Consider the following 26,831-nt stretch of genomic DNA (forward strand, 5'->3'; position numbering starts at 1 on the left):
TTATTAATTCATCACACAAATAGGGGGATAACTGCCAAGGTAGCCTGGGAGGGGTGGTGGAAGAGGGAAGGACAAGACCACACAGCACTTTAAAAGTTTAAAACTTTAAAACATATTGAATGTCAGCCTTCTGTTGCTTTGGCAATCCTCTGGGGTGGAGTGGCTGGGTGGCCGGAGGCCCCCCACCGTGTTCTTGGGCGTCTGGGTGAGGAGGCTATGGAACTTGGGGAGGAGGGTGGTTGGTTACACAGGGGCTGTAGCGGCGGTCTGTGCTCCAGCTGTCTTTCCTGCAGCTCAACCATATGCTGGAGCATATTAGTTTGATCCTCCAGCAGCCTCAGCATTGAATCCTGCCTCCTCTCATCACGCTGCCGCCACCTTTCAGCTTCAGCCCTCTCTTCAGCCCGCCACTTACTCTCTTCAGCCTGCCACCTCTCCTCCTGGTCATTTTGTGCTTTCCTGCACTCTGACATTGTCTGCCTCTATGCATTCATCTGTGCTCTGTCAGTGTGGGAGGACAGCATGAGCTCGGAGAACATTTCATCACTAGTGCGTTTTTTTCCGCCTTCTAATCTTCACTAGCCTCTGGGAAGGAGAAGATCCTTGAAACACATGCAGCTGGTGGAGGAAAAAAAAGGGACAGTGGTATTTAAAAATTTTAAATTTTATAGAACAATGGGTACACTCTTTCATGGTAAACCTTACTGTTTAACATTACATACATAGCACGTGCTTTCGTTCCAAGGTCGCATTTTGCCTCCCTCCACTACGTGGCTAGCCCCCCTTTTCCCCCCCCCCCCCATGGCTAACAGTGGGGAACATTTCTGTTCAGCCACAGGCAAACAGCCCAGCAGGACGGGCACCTCTGAATGTCCCCTTAAGAAAAGCATCCCATTTCAACCAGGTGACCATGAATGATATCACTCTCCTGAGGATAACACAGAGAGATAAAGAATGGATGTTGTTTGAATGCCAGCAAACATATACTGCAATGCTTTGTTCTACAATGATTCCCAAGTACGTGCTACTGGCCTGGTGTGGTCAAGTGTCCAACCATGGTGCGCAGAATAAGGCTGCCTTCCCCAGAAACCTTTTGCAAAGGCTTTGGGAGTACATCCAGGAGAGCCGCAAATGCCTGGGGAAATTAATCCTTAAACATGCTTGCTTTTAAACCATGTATACTATTTTAAAAGGTACACTCACCCGAGGTCCCTTCTCCACCTGGCATGTCCAGGAGGCAGCTGTGGGTGTATTTGGGGGGTACTGGCTCCAGGTCCAGGGTGAGAAACAATTCCTGGCTATCGGGAAAACCGGTTTCTCCGCTTGCTTGCTGTGAGCTATCTACAACTTCATCATCATAATCTTTCTTGTCCCCTAAACCTGATTCTGTGTTGCCTCCATCTCCATTGAAGGAGTCAAACAACACGGCAGGGGTTGAACCCCCTAAAATGGCATGCAGCTCATCATAGAAGCGGCATGTTTGGGGCTCTGACCTGGAGCGGCCATTAGCCTTTCTGGTTTTTTGATAGGCTTGCCTCAGCTCCTTAAGTTTCACGCGGCACTGCTTCGGGTCCCTGTTATGGCCTCTGTCCTTCATGCCCTGGGAGATTTTGACAAATGTTTTGGCATTTTGAAAACTGGAACGGAGTTCTGATAGCACAGATTCCTCTCCCCATACAGCAATCAGATCCCGTACCTCCCGTTCGGTCCATGCTGGAGCTCTTTTGCGATTCTGGGACTCCATCATAGTCTCCTCTGCTGATGAGCTCTGCACTCACCTGCAGCTTGCCACGCTGGCCAAACAGGAAATTTGAAATTCAAAAGTTCGCGGGCCTTTTCCTGTCTACTTGGCCAGTGCATCTGAATTGAGAGTGCAGTCCAGAGAGGTCACAATGCAGCACTCTGGGATAGCTCCTGGAGGCCAATACCTCCTAATTGCGTCCACAGTACCCCAAATTTGACCCGGCAAGGTCGATTTCAGCGCTAATCCCCTTGTCAGGGGTGGAGTAAGGAAATTGATTTTAAGAGCCCTTTAAGTCGAGAAAAAAAAAAAAGGGTTTCGTCGTGTGGACGGGTGCAGGGTTAAATAGATTTAACGCTGCTAAATTTGACCTCAACTTCTAGTGTAGACCAGGGCATAGAGCTCTTGCAGTCTTTCTCTTCTCTTTCTCTTCAGCCTTTGGCACTGGAAAGAGTAGAACAATAGTTTTAGGTAACACAAGCTTAAAGATTTAGGTCTTGGTTAAGAACTATTAAAGGTACTAGATAACCCAGAAATGTACTAATGAAGCTGCAAAAATTAGAACTAGTTTATTAGATTATTAAAAAAGAAAAACCACCATGCTTAACTGCCTCTTAAAAGAAAATAAATATACAGCTTTTTTCCTTTTGAAAGGTGTAAATTCAATTTACTGCTTTTTATCACCAAGTTGCATTAGAAACAGTGGAAGGGCTAAAAATAGTTTCCTATATGGGTGGCTTTAGTTTTTCCTTTTAAGTAGCTTGATTTTTTTTTTTTTTCAAAGCCTAGTAATCTTTTTCCTCTTCTCTAAGCAGAATGATCTGGTCCATCCATTACTAACTGATTGTCTCTTGTCATTTACTGCACTAGCAGAGCTCTCATTTCTGCCCCTTGTTATTTTAAAAACACCATTTGGGTACATTCTGAGCACAGCAACCATTGGAAGGAGGCCTGTAAATTCCATTAGATAATTCCAAGACATGCATGAGGCTGAAATCTCCCACGTAAATCCATTAGAGTTCATGTATAATTTACTTTTTGTGTAGCTGTTTTGGTGCTGTGAAATATCTTTAACAATAACTTGCTTCCTTTAAAAACATAGTGATGTCTGCAGATAGGTAACATGCTCTTGGACTTGGGGAAACCATTTTCTGCTTCATTAATTTATAAAATCTCCTTAATTTATAAAACAAACAAAAACCATTTATTTTTCCCAGTATCCTAAGAGAGGAGATTGTCAGTAGACTTTGGCTGCTTTGGACCAGGAACAGAAGCACAAGCCAGTGTTTAGATCCTACTGAGAATACCTGTTCCCTGGATGTACAGATTTATGAACTGTTAGCTCAAGGGTCCCATCTGATTTCAAATATAGTGTTATCATGCAGAGATGCTGTCTACCCTGGCTTTTTAGACCTAAAATTTCCCTCTGGTGCAGCTACATAGGTGGTGTCAACAGTAAGAGTACTAGTGTAGACCAGTTGCTGCTACTTTTAAATGTCCAATCTTGCTCCAAGCAGGTCTAGACAATGTTGGCAACTCTCAGGGCCTTGTCTACACTAGAGCACGCACCACTACAACACTGTGATATTTAAAAAAACATTAGTCTAGTATAGACCAAGCAAGGGAAAGGAGATCTCTCCAGGATTCAAGCTGCATTGGACTTTATCAACTAAAGGAACTGCCATGGTGGGGAACAAGAGGGTTGGTTGCAAAAAGCAATGGCAAGTCAAAATAAGGAGTTTATCTTGCAGCCTATATCCCCCTTTATCAAAGGGAGATGTAGGATCAGCGTTGACCATCTTTCTGGTGACCTATGTGAAATCAGTCAGTGGTCTTTCTTTCGTTCTTAGTAGGAAGTTCATCTGCATTACAACTAGCCCACACACTCTCAGTCTTAGCAGAGAGGCAAAAGATAGAATGCATATTGAATTCTCCTGTGGGCCGTAGAGGGGTTCCCTCTTAAAATAAGACCGAGGACATGCTAGTGGGAGAGCACAGGCACTGCTGGAGGGGAGCTTGCACTGCTGCTGTACCTATTCAGTGAATGAATCGAGGACTTCACTCCCGAAGGTGGTCATCTCAGCACTTTTCATGATCCCTGAATTCACTGAGAGGTCTCAGCCAAACAATGTGCTGCACTGTTGTTGTGGAGGATGTGTCTTACTGTGGGGGATGGTGAAATGGCACATGCACGGAGATGATCGTCATGCAGGCTTGTGTTACTGCAACTTTTAGGAAGATAGATCTCAGCCATTCATCTGTGTCAGAGGATCTTGCATGTCTGCTCCCTTGATCTCCAAGGGAAAACCTCAGGCAGTGAAAAGTATTCTAAGGTTTCCCTTGCTTCCTGCTTCTTCTAATCTGCATTCTCAGGAATGAATCAAAATTGTGAAAGGAGTTTGTGTTTGTGTTTGGTCCTATGTTTTAAAGGATAGCGGAGGGGAAGAGCAGGGAGAAAAGAGATGAGATCTATTTATAAGCCAAGAACAGACTTTTCTCGCCTGACACTTCAAGGTCTTATTTGAGCAGACAGTCTGGTGAGAATAGTTACGTGTGTCCTACTCCTCCAGCACCTTAATAATAAATAGTGATGTTATAACTAATATTCCAAGAGACTGGAGTGTAATTTTTCTATTTAGACTGGAGTGTAATTTTTCTATTTGATCTTAGTCTCTTGCTGCAGTGTTGTGTATATGTGTGCTTTTATATTGAGCTGGCATCTTTCTGTATTGAAAGGGAAAAATGCAATAAAATAAAATGCAGGTTTGGCCAGGTAACAGTGAGTTTGAGTAGACACATATCCTATCTTCTGTCTAGGCTGTGTAACTCTGCCTTTTAGGGGCAAATGAATTTTAACAAAACCTGGCACCATACTGCCAGCCACTCAGAGGGTCTTTCCCTCCAATGGGGAAAACTCTCCGGCCCATGAGATTGCTTATGAGCATTTGTACTTCAGAATATTTAGAAATAAAAAGGCAAAGAATTAGGAGAGGCAGTGTGCTCCAGTGGCTAGAGCACTGGATTGGGAGTTAGACGACCTGGGTTCTGTTCCCAGATCTGCCAGTGATCTCAGGCAATTTACTTTGCCTCTGTTTCCCCTTCCCCACACTCATTTCTTCTCTTTGTCTGTTTTAGATTGTAAGCTTTTCAGGGCAGTGGCATTCTCTAGCACAGTGGGGCCCTGATCTCTGTTTGGGGCCCAGAAGTATACAGTAATAAATACAAATAGGTGGGAAAGCACTGAAAATTCCCATTTCTGCTTTTCACTTTCATTCTAGGTGACCATTTGCTTCCAGGAAATGTGTGTGGATATTCAATATATTTGCATAAAGAAAATATATAATGCCTGAGACTTAATACAGCACTTGCCTTCCCAGTGAGAAGAAACTAGTGATGTGGAATTTTTTTTTCACTGACCTTTAGTGACCATTATATTAACAAAGAGTACAGAAGAGATTAAGTGCCTGATGATGTTGTCTTCACTGATTCAATAATTTTAATTTTGCCAAACAAGTGTGAAGCTCTCTGGCAAAGGGGGAAACCATTCTGTAAACTGAGGAGCCTGATCTTTCTTGGCTTGTCCCCTAAGATGTTCTTCCCGGTGATATACTCATGACTGGCACGTGTTATCATTCCAAGTGCTTTCCCGGTTGTGTATAATGTGTAAAATGTTTTTGAGAGCCCTGGAGTGTGGATCCATTGCATGAAACATTCTCTGTCTACTTTTGAAACATCTGTGTTTTTGCTGCCTCCAGCAGGATTGCACTGAAAGTGTTCCTGATTATTTAAAACACAAACTGAAACATGGGACTACTGAACCTTCATGGGATAACTTTGTTTTTTCTATAGGGCTGGCCAACCTGTTGGTTTGTTTTCCCCTTCCCCAAGAAAAGGTCCTCTGCTCTCCAAATGTTCATACTACCCCCTTCTAATTATTAACTTCCCCTCCCAGCTTAATATCACACCAAACACCATCCTAAAGTAGGAATGAAGATCTGGTTCCTTCCTAAAAGTAAAAAAAAAAAAAAAAAGGAGCAATCCTATATAGGCAATGGGTTGAATTAGTTTCAGCAAGTAGATCTCCCCCATTTCTATTATCTATGTTTGAAGCTTGTCTCCAAATTGGCTAGAAGGGATCACTGTGGTATAGTATGAGGTGCATTCCCTTCTTCTGGGGACTGAGCACCCTGCCAGCTAGGGAGAAGAGGTTACTCCTATTTTCTCCAGCTGCAAGAACACCCACCCCAGGAGAGGGACAGATCTGATGGAAGTAGAGATATCAGCCAGGTCTAATCAGAGGCAGATAGAACAGGTCAGGTAGTGGTTTTTTTTTGTTTTTTGTTTTTTTTTTAAGGCACATGCTTGAATATGACACTTTAATGGGACCAGCTTTATGATATCACTGGTTATGAGCTGTCTTCCATCACCTCGCTTTGGGAGTTGAGCCATCCGTTCAGACTTCACAGGACACCAAGAAAGTGAGGGGATTTTCCCCAACCAGCTTTAACTGAGGGCATTGTGCACTCCAGGACCCTCCTCCTTCCAACCTGCAAACCCTTGAAAGAAAAGTTCCATTTATTGCTGAGGTTGCAATTTTTTCCCTCCCCCGGCCCATCCAACTCTTTTTAGAAACTGTCCCAGCAGTTGGTTGCAGCAGTGCCTCTAGAGGCCATCACTCTATTGATGTCTTTCATAAACTGGGAGGTTGTTCTCCCCCACCATCCCGCCGCCCCATCTCCTTTAAATGATGGATAGACTGCAAAATAGTCTGTGTGGAAGATGAATACACTGGGGACACTTTCAGGGTGCCTCACAAAATTGAAATGATTTCCTGAGATTCCCACTGTTTTAGAGAGCCACTCTGCTACTGCTTAGCATAACTTCTCAGAATAAGCCTCAAGTATTTACTGAAGACGGCCTGTCACCCCTCTTTAGTTAGTTACCTTGGTGCGGCTTGTTTGCACAGTGATGCATACAGTATTTTTATGTGTAAAGCACCTGCATTTCTGGCCAGGCTGCTCAGGAGAACTATGCCAACCATTTAAAAATATGACCAACAATATTAAGCTCAGTATTAAAACAAAATAATGTAACCTAAACAAGAGCATCATCTCAGAATCAGGGAGGGGACTCACCCGTGTAATGCTTGCTTAAAATACAGTATGACTCTGAAAGTGAGTTTCCTAATCAGGGATTTATTCTGCACTATATACTCCTGCTTCTGCAGCAGTACAGACTGCTGGTGTGTGGACAAGCAATTGCCATCCTATATATATATATATATATATAGGATGGCAATTGCTTGTCCACACACCAGCTGTGTGTGTGTGTGTGTATATATAGAGAGAGAGACACACACACACACAGAGTGTACAGTACATAAACATAATAGGGTACAACAAGCACTTTGTTGGAGGCAATGATCCGTTGCACGGAAACAGAGAAACCAATTTGCACACAGCTGTGTACACACACTTACACAGTAGAGGTTTTATATGCACTGTGTAGATTCCTGCATGACCTTCAATTGCTTATACAAAATGCTAGTGCAGTATAGCATATGCTCACTTAGAGTGGTCTGAGAAGTCTCTTGGTTTTAAGCAATTGCTAATTTTTAGCTTAATGAGAGATGTGGACTAATGGCCAGAACAAGGGATTGGAAGTCTAGCTTGCTGGATTCCATTCTAAACTCTGCCACTGACCTGTTCTGTGACCTTTGGTAAATCTGTTAATCACACATTGCTTCATTTCTCCTATCCGAAATGAGCATGGTGATATTTGCCTTTCTCATAGGGCTGTTGTGAGGTTTTGTTAATGTCTGTTGAGATCCTGTGATGAAAGGCCCAACAGAATTGCAAAGGTATTATCATTATCTTCCAGGCTTCTCTTCTTTTACAGATTCACGTTCACTTGCAGTCAATATCTAATTATTAGCACAGATTTCAGCAAATCAAGATGAGCCATAGGACTCCATGCTTTTGTCCCCTCACAAAGAAAAGTGCTCTTTCAAGACTTTGGCACATGAGCCAACCAGATGAGCTTTTGTATATGCTGAGGACAACTTGACAGCAGGGATACCCCAGAGGCAGAATGGATGGACTGGTCTCCCTGGGGAAATGTTTTTTGCAGAACCCCTGATAAGTGTGTAGTGCTCTGGGGTGTGCTCTGAAGAATTTAAGTTTCTTGTCTGGGTTGGTAATGACTGAAAGTTGTGATCATTTGATGGCTGTTTTGCTGAACCTGTGTGAAATGATTTTCTGCAGTCTCAGTCCAAGTCCCAGCGGACAAGTAACCACATCACAAGCCACTACTATATATGGCACTAGTTGATCTTTGCCGGCCATATCAGCAGAGACCAAGGACCAGGTAGACCATGGACACTGACATTCACTCTACTCAATCCCTGTTGCTCAGGGTTGAGGCACGCTGGCCGGGCTCATTGTGGGGGAAGTTTACAATGCTGTTGCCTATGCTTCCACCTGCTTTGTGAATAAATAAAGCTTCAGTCTTCAGGGCTGTCTGTCTAGCACCTTTCAGTAGCACAAAAAGAAGGACCAAAAGAAACAAATGAATTCTTCAGCATGGATTAGGAATTGGTTTTAAGATTGCTAATTGCCTCCCGTTGCAGCCAGTACTCATGTAATGGAAGGGGAAGGGTGTAAGCAAGTGCTGTCCTCCCTGATTAGGTGGAGATATGTCCCCTGCTGTTGCCTGCCATGCCTCTACTAGTTCCTATTTTCCTTTTCCTGAGGGCATGTCTACAATAAAAATTACAGCTGTGTTAGTCTGTTAGTCTCTAAGGTGCCACAAGTACTCCTTTTCTTTTTGCGAATACAGACTAACACGGCTGCTACTCTGAAAGCTGTGCTACTGTAGCACTTCAGTGTAGACACAACCTGTGCCAACAAGAGGACTTCTCCCTTTGGCATAGGTAATCCACCTTCCCAAGAGGTGGTAGCTAGGTCAATGGAAGAATTCTTCCGGCAATCTAATGCTGTTTATGCTGGGGATTATGTCCGTGTAGCTATGTATCTCTCAGGTGTGGATATTTCACATGCCTGAGAGACATAGCTATGCCGTTGTAAATTTCTAGTATAGACCAGCCCTGAGTTTCCTAAGCGGGGAGATATACATGTGTCTTGAAGGCTGCTCACAGCTGGGGATGTAGAGTTCAACACATTACCACAAGAGCAGATGTCTTATGCGGAAGACAGATTAGTGCAGCCATTCACAGAGATCAATAGATTTAGCCAGAATCCTTGGTTGGTGTGTGCATGCTACTTTTGGGGTTGTGTGTTGCTGATTTCATAGTGAAATAAGATTTCCCTCACCCCCACTGTGCCAACACTATTCTTCCTGCCTATTTGCATCAGCAGGCATCTCCGTCTAATCTCATTACTGTGTTTGGTTTTTATATTAGTTTACAAGAGTAATAGACATTTATGGTGCACCACTCAAAGTACAATTCCGAAGGACATTTACCTGTGAGAGAGATCGTTATCACTGTATAGAGACCCTAGACAGACAGACAGAGCTTTCATTTTACAGCATAGTGAGAAGTGACTGGAAAGCCAGGCTGAGCATCTGTGAAAGCAAAGTGGGTGGTGAGGTTGTGAAATTCTCAACTATTGCATGGTGCACAGCCGAGCCAGAACATCAGGAGATGTGTGAACCCATTAATCATTGCAGGGCAGCTGCCAGCTCTCTGACTTTAATTGGGGGCCTTCTAATATTTAAGCTGATTTTGGGGTAAGGGGTGCTGTTAGAGAATTTCATTGCCCACACAATGAGGTGTGAACTTAACTCAAGTTTGCCGAGTGACTTGCAACTACTGGGGGAAATAATGTTACTCAGCACCATTTTCCTTCAGAGATTGCTGTCTCGGCAGCACGTTTAGATTTTTGTATTTTTTATCTCTCTCAATTTCCTGTTGCCCAGGCCCTCTATCTCAGCGATTTACAATCCGCTGCATTTTTATTAAAGATTCTCATGGAAGGAAACTGCTTTGGAGAGGGTTGCTTTTCAATATCCCTGCCCTGAGAAGAGGGGGTGAGAGTTGAGGGGGAAACAGTTACTTAACAGGGAGAGATGTTTCGGGAACTGTGTATTTAAGAAGAATGGTTGAAAGTGTATCTCATAAATTCCACCCACTCTCTAATAAAAGAGAGTGCCAGTATATATAAATCAAAACACCTGCCTGGCCCTGAGGACTACGTGACTTTGCACTACAGCGAAGCTTTTCAAGAAACCCAGCTGCATTGTTGCAAGCAAAATAGTTATGCTCCCCCCTCTCCCTTTTTGTTTTTAATTGAACAGAAATTAAGCCCTGATTTGTCATTCCATGCTGTGTATAATTTTCTCCTGTGATTTTTTTAAATGGCGGTTCTGTGGCATTTGGTAACATAGTGCTACCACCTGGCTAACTTTGTATTCCCAAGAGTATGCAAGACAATGAGCCTTGAATCCGATATTGCACTGATGTTACACCAGCCTTTTTGATTTCAGTGATATTATTCCTGATTTTTACACTGGGGTAAGTGTGAGGAGAATCAAGCCCTGTGGATGCAGCTTGCAGGTGTATAGCTTGCACACCTGTTACAAGGTGCAGCCCTGTGTCCAGGGGAAGGCCTCTTTGCAGGTCATCTGTCACACGGGGGGGGAGTCATTCATTGGTGTATTGTTTATGTGGGCTCTCAGCTCTTTCCCCATCTCTGTTTTGTTTGATTACAGAGCTCATCCTTTCCCTCCTGCCTCTCCTTCCCGAGGAAACAGGCGATATGATGACAAGGACCCATCGTCGGCTAACGGGCCCTGCTGAGACAAGACCAGGTTTGGCTGCAGTGAGACATTACAGTTAATTTTTCATTTCCTCATCAACTGCTGCTGCTACCTCTAACTTTCCAACACAGGTAAAGTTTAGGAAGGAGGCATGCTTCTCCCAGTGACCTCACACACCCAAGTGATGGCAGGGAATGACTGAGTGGGGCATAAGGGCCCGCCATGCTACTGAATAGAAGGACAAGCTAATTATTTTGTTTTTTTACATTGCACCCCACCATGTATCTGAGCACTTTCTAGTGATACATTAAGCAGTGTGACTGGCTGTGTTGCCTTCTCACGAAGAAGGTAAGGTCTTTGAAAAGCTCTGTCTAAGGGGCTATGTTATCTAGGCACTCACATCCCATTGAATTTTCAATGGGATTTGGGTGGCCTAATTTCCTTAGGAGCCTTGAAATCCCAGCTTTAGACAGTATGTGCTGGGTGAAAAAAGTCTCAAGCCAATATGGCAAACAATTCATTGGTCCGATGTTCGTTGGGTATCATCTGTCCCATGTTACTCACCTTGCCCCATTTTATATTCTATCTACTGATAATGCCTAAAAGATTTTTTCTTAAGTCATAGTAAAGTTGATTCATGTGCTGGAAAAGGGCAGCCCAGACATGCTTGATTAGTCATATTTTCTTTAATCTATTTGGATTTTCAGCCCCACATTCCGTAGTAAAGTAAAAAGGGGACAATAAGATCTTGCTTTGGGTTTCATACCAGTGGAGTCCAGGGATGCAGGTTCAAACTCTGCGAGGCTTCTGGTGGGAGTCTTTCACAAAAGACTCTTGTTCCCTTTGGGACAGATACCACCAAAGAGTAGAGTTTATTTCGTAATTTATTTTTCCAGGGCCTTACTGTTTTCCAGCTTGCTCACAAATACTTCACATAGAGGTTTGGCTTGAAATGGCACGAAGGGGACCGACACTGGGGATTTGCTTTCTATGCATGGCATGGCTTGCCCTGTCTGCATGAGCTCTTTCTTGTTCCTAGGATACACTTGCTTGCCTTAATTTATGGGGCTAGTTTCCCCGCCCTCCCATTTGGCTGAGATTTGTTCTGACTTTCTCACTAAGCTCTTTTCTGTGCAGGGGGCAAAGTCACTAGCAGTTAATTTAAGTGAAATGAAAATACGGTCCTTGTGCTCAGGTAAGGTCTGGGCTACTGCAACACACTCCACCTGCTCAGAGGCAAAAGAAACCTCATGTTTTGTTCAATAGGAACCTATCTGAAGAGCAGAGCGCCACTTGTGGGAGATGCAGAGGAACTCTGCTCCCATCAATGTAGGTTGAAAGATGTGAACTACAAGAGTGATGGCATGTGAACTAAGGAAAGGAAAGGAAAGGAAAGGAAAGAAATGACCCACTAGATCAGACCAAATATCCACTTAGTCCCCTCTCCCGACAGCAGGTAGTTCCAGATGCTTCAGAAAATGACATAACTTCTCCGCTCCCCTTGTTCAACAGTGGCTATTAATAATGGAAAATAATCATAATTACTCATAGCATATAAATAAATGTTACCAAAACTAATGAGGATGCCACCTATTTACTAATAATAAAAGGAAATTTACCTCATTCTGCAGTTAACATTCCAAGGGTTGTGGGGAAGGGCAATTCTTCCTGACCACTAAGTTGTGCTCTGAAGCATGATGATAATGGCCCTTGTAACTCATCCGTAGCGGGGTCATTGCAGGTATCATTCTTGGTCATATGTATGTAACATTTGGATTCTTATTGCACCATTTCAAGTTGAGAAGAAAATTTAAGGCTGCACAATTGCTCCCCAGAAACATAATTACCCAAGGGACTAAAGGGGAAATTTATGCATCTTGTAAGCCCCTTGCTTCTTAGTGGACTAGATGCATCTTCCTTTAAACCAGTAAAAAAGATTGAGAGCAGTGGAGTCATTTAGTTTCCAAAAATTACCTGTTTACTGTCTTTCACGGTGTTACTGCCCACTATGAGCTCAAAGTCTGAGCTGGACAAAATCTCCAATTTTCTGCCCATCCCCCTGTGGGGAAGATGAGTGATCAGGTTCCAAGCTTGGGGGTCTTGCTCTTTTGGCTTGTGATGGGCTGGAAATACTATGATAGACAGTCAGGGAAAGGGGGAAATAGGATTATGTGGCTCTATAGAGAGCCACAGTCCCTGTCTTCAGATGTTAATGTCAAACAGGGGAATGAGCAAAGTAAACTAGTCAGACTACCTAGTGCCCTCCATAAAGGGACTGATGGCTCAGGGGGTTGATAATGAGATTTACTTCAAGGTCCCTGGTTCAAATTCAGCCCAGATCAGTAAAGACTAATAGTGGTATCATCCAGGACTACTATGTGGCTAATGGAAAAGAGTTTCACGCCTCAGCCAGCCCTAGAGAGCAGGTGTCCCAATAATAAAAAAACTATCTCCATTGGTAGGTTTGTCTACAATCGTAACAAAGAAGCTATGTATTGAATAAGCAAGACACTGAACTTCCTTCTCATCCCTTGAGGTGGCTCAGTCAGGACTGAGGCACATTTAATAGAGCTTGTACACTTACTCCGTAAACTAAGTCGCTCAAGCGTGTGGAAAAGCCAACCCCCCCCCCCCCAGAGCGATGCAAGTTACACTGAGCTCAGCGCTGGGTGGACAGCGCTATGTCAGCGGGGAGAAGTTTCCCACCAACATAGCTACTGCCAATCAGGGAGGTGGAATACTTATGCTGACGGGAGAGTCTCGCCTACGTCAGCATAAAGCATCTGCACTAGCAGCAGTACAGTGGCGCAACTACGTTGGTACAGCTGTGCCACTGTAGCGATTCTAGTGTTAACCTAGCCAATAGCGGACAGTTTAGAGGAAGCTTGTAATTTCCCTGCCTGTGCCGTACCTGCTTTGTGGGTGGGGTGGATGGATAGAGAGATCAACTCAGTCTCTGAAGCTGTCACTCTTGCATTTCCAGCTAGCACTAGATTATCTTAAACTAGATTAACAAACCCTTTAGGTCAATTGTTTCAAGAGCATCCTTTTGAAGTTAAAGGTCCCGGAAATCTATTTTTGGTGGAACCACTGGTACAGCCATATACATTGAGTTAAAGTTTTAAACTCTGTCCAGTGTCAGTTGCATGCAGCTGAAGCTGGTATTGTCTCCTCTTTATTAAAAAGGGTTAGGCGGGGTAGAAGAGCAGTCGTGTATACTTACTTATCATGTACAGAAAATGTAATCTGGTCCCTAGAATCTTCACTGCATCTGTATTTGTCATTGCTGGTCCAGCGATTTACTTCTAATGAAATAGAAAGAGCACAAGTAAGAAAGAAACTAGACAGAAAGTGCGACTCTTGATCCAAACAGATTGAGGTGGATTCAAAGAGCTGATGATTGTGTGGGCTTATGATCTCTGAGGGAGGAAGTGATAGGAGAATGTGTTCTAAATGTGACTTATAGTAAGTGGACAGGTCATGGGATATAAAGACTTTGTAAGTTCTTCACTTGCAATGTAGCCTAAATCCTAGATACTAAAATTTGTTACCAGCTAATGACTGTTCATTGGTCTATGTGCAGTGAGTTGGAGAATCTCAATCCAGTTCTCCTGTGGACAGGTGTCCACATCACAAACTTGGCCCCACTATATCTGGTTCTAACTGCTCCCCTTGTTGGCAATCTCCATAGAGTGCCTAAGGATTGAATGTGTGATATTCTCTCCTCCATGACATGGTCGTCTAGAATCACGTTGAGACATACCAATGGTGAGAAGTTGGCCAAATCAGACACCTATATTCCAAAGGTGTATAGTCATCTGGAAAGGTTGAGAACCACTGCTCTAAATGACGGAAAGAGAAAATGTTCAGGGTTTTATTGTGTTTAATTCATGTAGGCTCTTACATTTGAGCTGGGGAGACCTATTCATCATCATTTTCCACCTGTAGATCACCTGCCATTTCCCTGCTGTTCCCTTACTAACAGGAAAATCTGCTTTTCCTTCACAGAAGGATCCTCTGCGCACAGACTCCATGTGATGATGAGAATGCAGGAAGAGTGTCTTAAGTCACACAACTGCAGCAGAAGCAGCAGCAATTGTTTCCTCCATTTACTTTGATGGGTCTTTGGTTCTCCTAGATAAAAATATGATTCTTCCACACACCTGTCCTTTGGGAACACACTTACTGTCACGCCTAGCGACCTACTTCCTGATCCGCCTTTTCTTAGGAGGACAAATATCCTGCAAAGATATGACACGGTGGAACCAGTAATTAAAATGAAGAATGCAGTACAGTAGAAAGTAGAAATACGAGTCTAAAAGCCACACTGGAGTTTTTACTCAGGAGGTTATGATGGAGGTTATTGAGGACTTCAGTTTAATAATTCAGTGCAGCTAAGATTAATAAATGATATGAGGTGGAAATGGTCTTTCAAGAAGAAGGATTGGAGTGGTATGTTAATGGTTTAATTTAGTGTGTTCTGAAAAATGCTGCATGAAACTCTGTATAATAACTGAGCACAGTCTTAAGATTTCAGAGCCTTTGTGGGGTGGGGAGAGAATGTGTATCATGAATAATATTTATGCCTCATGAGTGAGGCTGTCTGAGCACAGGCTAGAGTCAGGGATCCCAGCTCTGACACTGGCTTCCCGTTGGGCTTCCAGCAAGTCTCTTGGTCTCTCCACCTGGAGCATGGCATTGGCTTTCATTTTCCAGGACCAAGGGCTGCCACAGGGAACTCCCATAAAGCGCTCATCTTCAGGTTTCCCACTTGTAGCAAATCACAGCCCCTGAGCACTTGATGTATTGTCGTTCCCTTCCACCCCTTCTACCCTTTTTGCTCCATCTGCCTGTAATGTCAGTGAATTCCAGCCCTGCTTAATGAAAGGGCTTCAAGAGACATAGTTAGATAGAGGTCTATGCAGCTTAGAGGCCCATCCTGCCACCACATACTATAGGTCATTGGCCCAGATCTACAAAGGGACTTAGGTGCCTAAACACTTAATCATGAGGCGGGGGGGGGAGGAGACAGTCGCCTGGTGGATACGGTATCCAGCAGGGAGGTGGGAGACCCAGAATCTAGTCCCTCTGCTCCAATGAACTTTTAACTTATCCAAAGTGGAACAGGTTCAACAGGAGAGATTACAGGAGCCCCCATATATTACAGCCATATTGCCGGGGTACAAGTGGTCTAATGAATTTCATAGTGTGCATGCACGTTACCCTGGCCGTCTCAAACATGTGCACATATATTCTCCAGGTACCTCTTGCGCTATCATACATTTAGTTTATGCCACTCAGTTTGTTTAGTTTTGACTTAAAAACAAACAAACCAAAAAAACTTCTTTCTTTTTCCCATTTGATCATTAATTATTATTGAAGAACTGGGCCAAATTCACTACTGATGTAAGCCCATCCAATTCCATTGAAGCCAGTGGAGTAATCTTGCTTACAGTAGTGGTGAATTGGGCTCCGTGGGTTCAATGGTATAGATGGAATTTAGTGACTTCCTAAGGTGCAGGATAATGTATCGATTTCTAGAATAGCTTGAAATTGAATATCAAGGTTTGGGAAACACCTTGGGTTACTCATAGGTACACAAATAGCAACATCAACGGAACCAGGCATGTGAATAAGGGAACCAATATGGCCCTGAATCTCTAAACAATAGGATCCACCTACTAAACAGGATTGTCACAAATCTCAGAAGTTGCACAGGATTGTTTTATTTAATTTTTTTTTTAAACAGTTCCCAGTGGGAGGGTTTGTTTTTTTCTCCTCAGCAGCACAGGGTTTGCAGGCTACACCATTTAGATAGATTTCAAGGGAAACAGATATTTTAGTCACTGAGTGAGACATTTTTTACTTCCTAAAATTAAAAAAAAAAAAATCACAATTTGCATAAAAATAAAGACCATCATCCAGAAACCTGTTATACAAAACTCAATAATCCAGACAGAAAGAGGCACTGAAATATATTTTTGGAAAGGTTTCTGGTCTCTTTTGCAGTCTCATGCTGTCTAGGATACCTGGTAAAAACTTGAAGCAGGGAGAGCATTAAATACAGAGCAATGGCTTGTACAGAATGGCCCATGATTTCTGTTTTATGCATTCGATCAATTTAAATCCTGTGATATTTCCCATGATTGCTCCAGCAGCTTTCCATAAACTACACAGTGCCATGTTAGTCCTTCAGCATAAGAATTACATTGTTCCCATATTATTCTTAAACCATACTGTGTAAGGGCAGATGTATTATTCAGATTGGATTGAATTATGTTTTGATTTGACATGTGCTGCAGTACTCACTGAAATACCAAGTAAGCCTTTATCAGGGGAGCAGGTAACAGCTTCTGTAATGAATCAGGAGCTGAATAAGGGTGACTGGTTGCTATCCAAACAGAAGCACAAGTTCCTATTTAGCATGGCTCATTAAAATGATGGTGCACCCAAGTGGGTAATAGCAGCAGTAGAAGAGATATCCTGTAGGTATCAGGGCATTGATACAACTACACTGGGAGGAAATAGCTGAAATGACATTTAATTCCCACTGCTTTGCTCCCCAAACTCCCTGTGTTTTAAACAAATGCCTCTGCCACTGGGTTGCAAAGATGGACAAATCAAAGTACTTTATTGACATACATTAATCCTCACAACCTCCCTATGAGATAAATTATTCTTGTACTTATTTGACAGGAAACTGAATCATTAAACAGCTAAGTGACTTGGCCAAGGTCCCTCAGTGACAGAGCAGGGAATAAAACCCAAAGCTCCTGATTCAGTCTCATTTTCTAACTACTACCCAACCAGATCCTTCTTGTGTGATTCTCTTCCCTGCTGTTCGCGTTAATAGGAATCTTGCTGTATCCTGCCCTGAATGGGTAGTAGTTAGGAAAAAACACACAGCATCTAGGCCAAAGGATTAAAAATATGAAACTCATGGACATACTGGAAACTCAGCTGCTGTTAGTATGAAGCACTCTTGGCCCTCCAGATGGTGCTGTATATTTTTACATAGACATTAGTCTTCTCCATCCTCTTGTACCATTGCAGCCTTAAATATAGTTGCAGGTATTTTTCTCCAACCAAGGAAAGCCTGGCTCCTATTTTTGCCATTTATGTTCAAATGCATAAAGCTAAAAGACAATCCTATCAGTAAGGCTGCTTATATAAAGTTCCCTTTGCTGCAGTTCCTGCAACAGAACCATTGTATTATAATGGAGATTTCAACTCCTATGTTGCACAGCTCTTGGGCAAATCTGTCTTCCTCATTTAGCTTTGGGTCCCATGAAGGAGGATGATTGGAATGCCAATTAATCTCCATAAGAGCCACAAATCAAGCCCTGTCATAACTAAAGAGCGCTCAATGTGGTGTCATCATTACTTACCTCTGGGTGAACATGAGAAGCAGAGCACTCAATCTGGGCCTAATTGCAAGTGTCACAAATTACTTGTAGTTGAGAGTATGGCTCATTAGTTGAGGGCCTTTTGCACTGGGAGCCCCAGAAATTCTGATGCAATGTGGCACTGCAGGAATGGAGTGAGAAGAAAACATGCTTCTGAATCAGCAGAAATCACAAAAATCAGGACCTCTCTTCATGTCTCGCTGTGCCACTCTGATGATTAGCTAAGAGAAGAGGATTCCCTGGGTAGAGCCTTCTCTACTACAGTCCAGATTCCACAATCTATCTTTATTTAGGCCCTGATTCTGCAAAGCTCTTCAGCATGTACTTGAGGTTAAGCACAGGCTTAAGTCCCATTGAAACTAATCATGTGTTTAAGTGCTTTATGTAGAAACTACCACTGATTAATAACTGCTCTTGTACAGTTGCCAAATGTTCATCTCACAAGCCACAAGGGAAAGCTATTACATAATACTGCCTCTGGGCTTATTGAAAATTAATATAGTTTGCAGTTTCTCCATGAAAAATGGCATGGTTATTTTTTTTTTCCCTTTCCAGATCTTTGATCAGTCAAGTCGGTTTCCACGCATTTACTTTTGAGGAGGAGGCATGCTTTGAGTATGCACTTGGAAGTCAGGAATTTGAGTTCTAATTCCAACTCTGGTCTTAGGCACAGCATGTAACCACTCTATGCCTTAGTTTCCAAATCTGTAAAATGGGGTTAATGATACAAGGGTGTGGTGAGGATTAACTAAATTCTGTTCAAGTCCTTTCAAGATGGACAACTACTGTATGTAAATATTTGGTTTGCTTTTTGCTACCTAAGTCTTTGCCTTTCTTCAGTCTCTTTAGACAAAAATCATACATGCCTCAGGCTCCACAGAGTGAAGCTAATTTTTTCATAATATTATTGTTTTAAAATCCTGAATTATGCCCAGTGGCTCTTATTTTAATATAGTCCCGGGTTAATTGGACTGGAACCATATGTATATTTGCCAAATAAAGAGAGAACATTTTAGTTATACTTTGTTATTGAGAAAATAATCTGCTGCATGCAGAGTCATAACTATGGTCCCTGTCCTATAATCAGTTCTGTACAGGTGGACCTCGGTTCCCATGCTGACCCCTTTTGATGCCAGTTGATTTACATGCACAAGCAGGGATCCACAGTACTTAATCCATTTGCAGGACTGGGCCCAAATCGTGAAGTCCTTCCTCGCTTTTCTCAGTCCTTTTTCAGGCAAACATTATCAAAAGGAACTTGCCTGAAGCAAGACTACATGTGTGGGTGAGGACTTCAGGACTTTGACCTTTGGTGAGGGCAGATAGGTGCCTCAATGGGAATTAAGCACCTAGGTGCTTTTGAAATTCCCACTAGGCACCTAAAGTGCGCATTTATGTACCTAAATGCCTTTAAAAATCTGGCCGCTACGCAACACACATACACAGTACTCATTGGGGGGGGAAAAAGAGAATTATATCCACACACAGGGTCAAAAGGCACCTATCTGCATCTTTAGGCACTTGGGCACCTAACTCCTGTTGGTTTCAGTCGCCATTAGGAACCTAAATACCCTTCAGGATCTGTGTCTTAAATACCTTTGGAAATCTGGCTCTATGTCCCTTTTGTGTCTTAGGTTGTTTTAGACCTTTTAGACTTTAAATATTTAAAACAACCCTTTTTAAAAACAACAACATCTGTAGTATTATATTTCAGTTACAAAGCTTGTTAAAAGGGGGAAGGATCTGCGTTTCCAAACTGGAAAATCAGACAGTATCACATTGGTTTGATTTTTGTTTTCAAACAGGAAAATGCAAACATTATTTTAATGTAAAGGACAAATCAAATCCCATCAGGTATTATTGACACCAGCATTATCACAAGGGAAATCATGCAGACTCCGTTTTAGCTTAGGATGAGCTTTGTAATATACATAATTTCTTAATAAACTGGAAATACTGCTTTTTATGCACTTTCTGGGCTGTGTGTCTTGATCCAAGTTCTGTTCTCCATGAGCATTATTTCTTAATGGTTAAAGTTGCAGATGTTTGTTTGTTTGCCTAGACCAGACCAGCTAAAGAGGAAAAAGTGAGGCTGCAGCCTGAAGAGACTAGGTTGAGACTTTTGGAAGGCAGCAGAAGTAAATGGTGACAGTGAAGCAATCATGTGGTCAGTCTTAGTTACTGGAAAAAGAAAAAGGGATTAAATGCTACTTGAAGTTGATTGAGTCATTAGCAAGCTTTCAGTATGACAAAAATGCAACTGCCCCTGTGGCAGCTAGCCTTACTTGCCTTGTTTATTGCAGTCTAAGTATTGTCGTATGTATCTATAGTAGTTCTATTTCTATATGCAGAGAGTGTAATGGTCTCAGCCTGATGCTTTGCAGGCTGAACTTCTTAAAATTTGATTTTACTGGGATGAAAAGTAATGATCAAGTTATAGATCAGATTTATAAACTCATTTATACAGCAAAGAGCTCGTTTCTGATCCCATTCATACCAACGTAAAGCCAGAGTAACCCCACTGAAGTCGATAGAATTTACACTAGTGTAAATGAGGTCAGAATTTGGCCCAATATTCTTAGGCTTTCCCCATAAAGCACAGGACATTTTTAGTCCTGCAACACTCAGTCTCTTTATTCATGTTCCCATCTGCTGATTTGGTTTATGACAACACTAGCAACAGACACTTTTCCTAGGGCCACATCAAAACTCTTTAAGACATCTGAATCTGAAGATTGGATGAGTGGCGGGAAACGCAGCTGACAATATTCACCCTCTTCTCTCGCAAAGGCCTAGATAATGAAATCTTTAAGCAAAACAAATCGATGCAAAGAAATTCAGAGGTTTCTGGTGGGCTTAGAAACCATTACAGCAGCCAGCTTCTGGGAGACTGATTTAATTATACCAGTCTAAGGGGGCACTGATCACTTGACATCTCTCCAGCCCTCAGATAGTCTTGGAACTGGACTGGAGAAATCATTTGAACGCTGTGGTGCTCATTCAGTATTCAATTTACCAGCAATAGTCAGGAAGGCATTACAGTAGGATTGACATTATAAAATATTCCCTCTCCATGTCCTCTGTGCCAAAATCAGAGATGTAGTTCCTCCACATATCCCGAAGACAGTTGTTTGGTTCCTTCCCCCTTATGCTGTGATTTCTGGCTGTTCCCTGTCTGCACTCTTGCAGCAGGTCCTATAGTGATATTTTGGGGGGACTGAAGTGTTGTGAAATATTTTTCTATGGCAGGAGATGCAGGTGAGTTGACTGGGTGAGAAAGATGTGGAAAGATGCCAAATTGACCAAAGACACCTGTATAGCCATAGGACAGCAGGAGGAACAGTGATGTAAATCCCCCATGCAGTCTTCCCTCAACTGACCTGCAGGGACTATACCTAGGGAGATTGAGTGTAGTTAGTCTCTAAGACCTGTGCAGTCTTCTGCTGCAACAAGGGCACCAACTATTGCCAGTGGACACTGTTCTCCTAGGAAGTGGATATGGGTCCATGCTGCATGTGCCATGGTGATGAGAGTTGGTATAAAAAACTAGGCATTGGATTATGACTGAATGCTATCAGATGGTCACCACTGATGTAAGATGGATTTAAAGCATTGCCCTAAAAAGGAGGGGGCTCGATGGACCTGATTCTCAACTGCCTTGCACATTGTGTAGTCTTATACCTGAGTAGAAGGTGTATCATTTGGATATAGTAGCATTTCATATGCACTTTACACAAGTGTAAATAATCACAGAAATCTGCACAGCAGAGAACCAAGCTGCATATCCCTGTTACCATGCAGCCACCATTCTGCCATTACTTTAACACAGCAGTTCTCAAACTGTGGGTCGAGACTCCATTTTAATGGGGTCACCAGAGCTGGCTTTAGACTTGCTAGGGCCAAAGCCAAAGCCTGAGCCTCACTGCCTGGGGCCAAAGCCATAGCTTGAGGGCTTCAGCCCTGGATGATGGGACTCAGGTTATAGGCCCCATGCTTGGGGCTGAAGCCCTTTGGCTTTGGCCCCTGCCTCCAGGGCAGTGGGGTTTGGGCAGGCTCAGGGGTTAGGTAATAATTTTTGTTGTCAGAAGGGGATCATGGTGCAAGGAAGTTTGAGAACCCTGCCTTTGAAGAATATGCAGCAAGACACAACAGTCCAAATTGGGGCTTAGCAGCTGCAACATCCAGGAGACTCCACAAACCCTAGGTTAGTGCCTAGACTCCCTACACAATGCATGGGGAGAAACAAGTGTGTGAGAATGAGGGCCACAAAAACCAGCATGGTAGGCAGGAAGTTACCTAAGAGCAAATAACCAATGAGAGGGATGTGCCCTAAGCCCCCACCTCTCTCAGGGAGGGAGGCACTTATCTCTGCACCTCTCCATAGGTGCGATCTCTATTGTGGAGTCAGGCCCCTAAGCCATTTCATTCTATAACAGCAGCAGTGTACACCTAATTGCACACCCAAGAGCCGAGTAGGCAAGCCTCAGAACCTTAAGCCCAGTGGGTAAAGCACTCACTCAGGATGTGGGAGACCCCAGCTCAATTCCCCCACTCTGCCTGATGAGAAGGGATTTGAACCAGGCACTTCCACCTTTCAGGTAAATCGCCGTCCACTAGGCTGTGAAATATTCTGAGGGTGGGGCTCTCTCAGTTTCTCGGGTTGAAGCCATGCCACTTTGTATAAATAAATATACATGTAGCCACAGAAAGAGTGAGACTGATGCTATCATCCAGTGGTTTGGGCCTACCCATGTTCAAAGCCATCCTCCACCTTCTCCTCAGGCCAAGGGGGGGAACTGACCCAGCATCTTCCATATCCTTGGTCAGTAGCTAAGCATTGGGCTAATGATTATAAAGGAGACCACCTTTTTCCCTTCCCCCCAGCCATTTTGTGTGGAGGTAGGCCTGCTCACACCTACCATATTGGGCCCCATAAGTCAGATAGATGGGACAATACCTGTCTTCACCTAGTTCGGCAATGGTGCTGGGGTCTAGGCGCAAGATAAGCAACTGGACCCCTGCTTTGGGCAGCAGTGCCCATGCTCGGAGGCAGAAACTTAGCCACGTAGAGAACTGTTACAAAAAAAATTAGGCCCCAAGTGAGTCCTACAGAGTTGGGAGGCAGTAGAGCAGAGGTTTTATGGATCTTACTGGTGCCTAAAACTGGGACTTTGTGGATCTGAGCAACATTTATTCCCCCTTGCAAAGCTTATTTCACTATAGAAACTTCTACCCTAAATCAGCCAATACGTCACCTAATCTGACGTTCTGTCTCCCATAGAAGCCAGTACTGGAGGTTTCTTCAGAGAACTCATAAAATCCTTCTAAAGGATCCAATGGCGCAATGCTATACCACAAAGGGACATTCTTCCTGACTCCAGCTCGCGCTCATCTTATGCTTGAAGCATGAGAATTAAATAACCGTATAATTTTATTATAGCCAGGGTAACTACAAATACTGTTCTGAAACATAGAACCCTTCTCTAAAACTTCCTGAGCTCCTCATCTCTCACACAGCCCACGTCAACAGGTTCCACAGGTTACAGAAACCAGCTGCTGGGGCTCTAAAGCCTCCTGCACCTCTTGGGTACCCTGCACATGGCTTTCCTCATACCTGCTCAGAGCTCTTCTTGCTTTGCCAGCTGTAAGCAATTCAAACAAAGCACTCATAAAAGGGAAGACAAGAGGCTGTAGGAAACAACAGAGAAAATAAGAGGGTTGTTCATTCCTCCATTTCTGTTTGCAGCCAAGATGGACGAGAAAACGAGCTTCTGCCCCTTAGGCAGCCAGAGAGGAAGGAATCCTAGAGAGTCACAAATTCATCACTGTGCAACATCTGCCTTGCAAGGCCTTCAACAAGTTGGGGCATCAGCTCTTGAAGACAACACAGCCAAAGCTGTCAGGAGCTTCTGCTGCAATCATTTTATGGTTCCCTTCCATTCCCTGTGGCAGGGCCAGATTAAGTGCAGCATAGGTCCCAATAACCCTGATGACTGAAAACAAGAGTTGTATTCTTGGAGAAGGAAAAACAGAACATCTCACAAGCACTTTAGTGTAATTCTGGCATTGCTGTGTAAACTCCCACCCTGTTAACTGAGTTTGAGCTGCTAATTCAGGCTTTATACAGCTAAGCCAGCTATCCCATCAAGCAAAGCTTCCTAAAAGAAACAGTGACAGCATATTTCAGATCCCTCTGCTCCTTGAGACATCAAGTTCTCTGCTTCCAAAGGCTCTTTCAGTTTAGAAGTCATTTCCAAAAAATAAACTCCAAGCTCCCACTGGCTGCTTTCTTACATAAGAGGACAACCTCAGCATGATCCCAGGAAGTATTTCCCTTACAGTCAAGAAGTAAATAGAAGAGCTTCAAAGCTACTGAAGCAAGAGAGAGAAGACCTCTCCATTGAGACCCCCAATCATAGCAGGTAAGTGTATTAACACTGCTGTTCCCAGATACACAGTTACAGAGAACTATACCCCAACCCTTGACAAACAACCCTTCCCACAAACAACACTTTCCCTCAACAGTTCCATCTGTCCCATGGGAAAGGAAGGTAAGGGGAACAGTGAGTCCTGGCCCACTCCTGCCCTAAGAGCTTCACTTTCATGAACTCACAGAACATGGATTGATGCCCATGCATGTGATGAGTATGTCAGGACTCAGCCTACAAGTCAGTGTTTAAATGCAGTTGAAAGTAAACCCTTCTCTCTCATCTTCTTTCACCTTGATGAGTAACTAGGTAAGGGGGCTGTATCCCTTTGACACACTCCCTTCAATTTGTTAGTCTCTAAGGTGCCACAAGTACTCCTTTTCTTCTAGCAGATAAGCTATTTGATTTGCTCTCCATTCCATGCTCACTTTTTTTTTTAACTTCTCCCTTTCACTGTGGCACCTTATGAGTTTTAGGGTAGGAGTTTCTGTCAGTGAATACAATTTATTTCTGTTCACAATCTTTTTATTGAACATAACCTCTCTCACAGCGGGCAGGATTAAATCGTAATAGGGCCCAGTAATGGCATAAACAGTAGAAGAAAGGAGGGATGGAAAGTGACTCACTGCCCTGGCTTCCTCTCCAATATCTGGCTTCCAAGGCACATTCAAATTGTGTCCAAAGGAAGTCTATAAATTCCTGGTGCTTTTTAAAATGAAGTGGCAGCCTATGTCACATCTGTAATTCAAAGTGAAAGCCAGGATTTGCAGTCTGTGCTTCTCCTAGTGGAATTCATTCACTGTATCTCATTTTTCCTGCAAGCCTAAGAGAGTGTTTAATATTTATTTCCACTGATCCAAAAGGACAGGTTAAGTCAATATTTAATAGTTGGTTCTGCTTTTGGAAAGTTGAGACCAAGTGATTTCCCCCCCCCCCCCCCACAACAGGTTGCACAGCCATGACTTGCTATCTTCATAAACAGCAATGGAGCTGTAAAGACAGTGAGCTTGTTTATGAGGAGGCAGCCCTGGAGGTTTACAGCACAGTTTATTACAGCTCCAGGGGCTGGAGGTCAGGATTCCTTAGTGCCCAAGGAGATCTGGTATCCAACCCAGGCATCATGCCTGCAAGATCTGAATTGAGCAAGGGTCTGATCCTGCTAGGTGCTCAATGCCTCTTGCAAGGTGCTTAGCACTTCAACTTCCATCAATTCCAATGGGCACTGGGGGCACTCAGACCAGAAAATATTTCATTTGACCTCATCTAAATGGCAAGCACCAGCAACAGGATAAAATGGTAACAAAAACAAGTTGAAAGAGAAGCAGTAATCTGGCCTACTAGACTCCAGATTAGGTTACAGTGATTTATGAGGATGGATCCCACCCTGCTCTTTAATAATCACCACATTGAACTGTGTAGTGAAAGCTTATCACTTAAATTTGTCTCTTGCTGCTGTAATATCCAGGCCTCCAGGAGTGTGGAAGAAGCAAATCTGAGTAGTAAGACTCTTTACCTTTTAAGATTGAACTAAAGGAGGGCCTGAACCCAGCCCTCCCATTCTGCACATGCTTTGGCTCTTGATGTATACTTCAGTGCTGGTCCATTTTTCTAGATTGGAAAACCTTAGATCTTAACACCCTCAAACTTTGGAAAAATTCAGGTCCAAACTTTGTGGTTCAGGCCCAGCTCTGACCACGGTTGCTCAATCTAATCACTCAGCTGAACAAAAAGAAGCTTTAAAATGAACAGCAGTGTCATATGGCTCTTGGGCGTGGTTTTTAGATCTTGTACATTGTAAGACCTTGGAATTGCAGCAAAAATAGGCATGTGTATAAATGCTCATGAAGATGCTGCAGAGGAGCCACTTTTTGTCTTTGCTTCTTCTTGATTTGTAAGACTTCTGGGGGATAAGGTGGTGAATACCACGAATAGATGCTCAGGCTCTTCCACTCAGAATATTCTTTCCCTGCTACAAAACCGCATTGTCAGGCAATAACAGCTGAGATGTTCCCAAAGGGAAATAAATAAATAAGAGCTTTTTTTCCCCCAGGCTTATTACAGAAAAACCACTCACAGTGTATCTGAGAAAAAGAGAAAGCAGGTCCCTCGGGAGTAAATCCAATGAAAAAGAAAATAAATAATGAATTCCTTCCTATTAAGGGATATCCCCAACCAGGATTTGGTGTGCAGCTTTTTTCCCCCTTGAAGTGGTTCTCACTCCTTGTGTCACAAGAGATATGAGTAAGAAAAACAGGTTGAAGGTGAACAAAGGAAAACAGGTTTCAGAGTAGCAGCCATGTTAGTCTGTATTCGCAAAAAGAAAAGTGGCACCTTAGAGACTAACAAATTTATTTGAGCATAAGCTTTCGTGAGCTACAGCTCACTTCATCGGATGCAGAGAGTGAATATCAAAGGAAACTTGGTAGCAATGAAACCTATTAAGCTGCAGTACACCCTTTAAAGGGAAATGGACAATGT

General features: G+C 43.2%; 1 protein-coding gene across 3 annotated transcripts in view; it reads left to right on the forward strand.

Moving 5' to 3' along the window:
* The window catches only part of TRIM44 (tripartite motif containing 44), a 93,536-nt gene extending 78,593 nt beyond the window's left edge, over positions 1 to 14,943 (forward strand). For 2 of the 3 annotated variants that reach the window (XM_043515897.1, XM_038405805.2), the window contains 2 exons: positions 10,472 to 10,595; positions 14,528 to 14,943. In XM_043515897.1, the coding sequence (XP_043371832.1) occupies positions 10,472 to 10,559 (88 nt within the window). In that variant the 3' untranslated portion in view covers positions 10,560 to 10,595; positions 14,528 to 14,943. Of the gene's footprint in view, positions 1 to 10,471; positions 10,596 to 14,527 lie in introns of those variants that run through there. The other variant, XR_006281880.1, reaches the window with a different exon arrangement.
* The last annotated feature ends 11,888 nt before the right edge of the window (positions 14,944 to 26,831 follow it).

This window comes from Dermochelys coriacea, chromosome 6 (genome assembly GCF_009764565.3).
Source record: "Dermochelys coriacea isolate rDerCor1 chromosome 6, rDerCor1.pri.v4, whole genome shotgun sequence".
Taxonomy (NCBI): Eukaryota; Metazoa; Chordata; order Testudines; family Dermochelyidae; genus Dermochelys; species Dermochelys coriacea.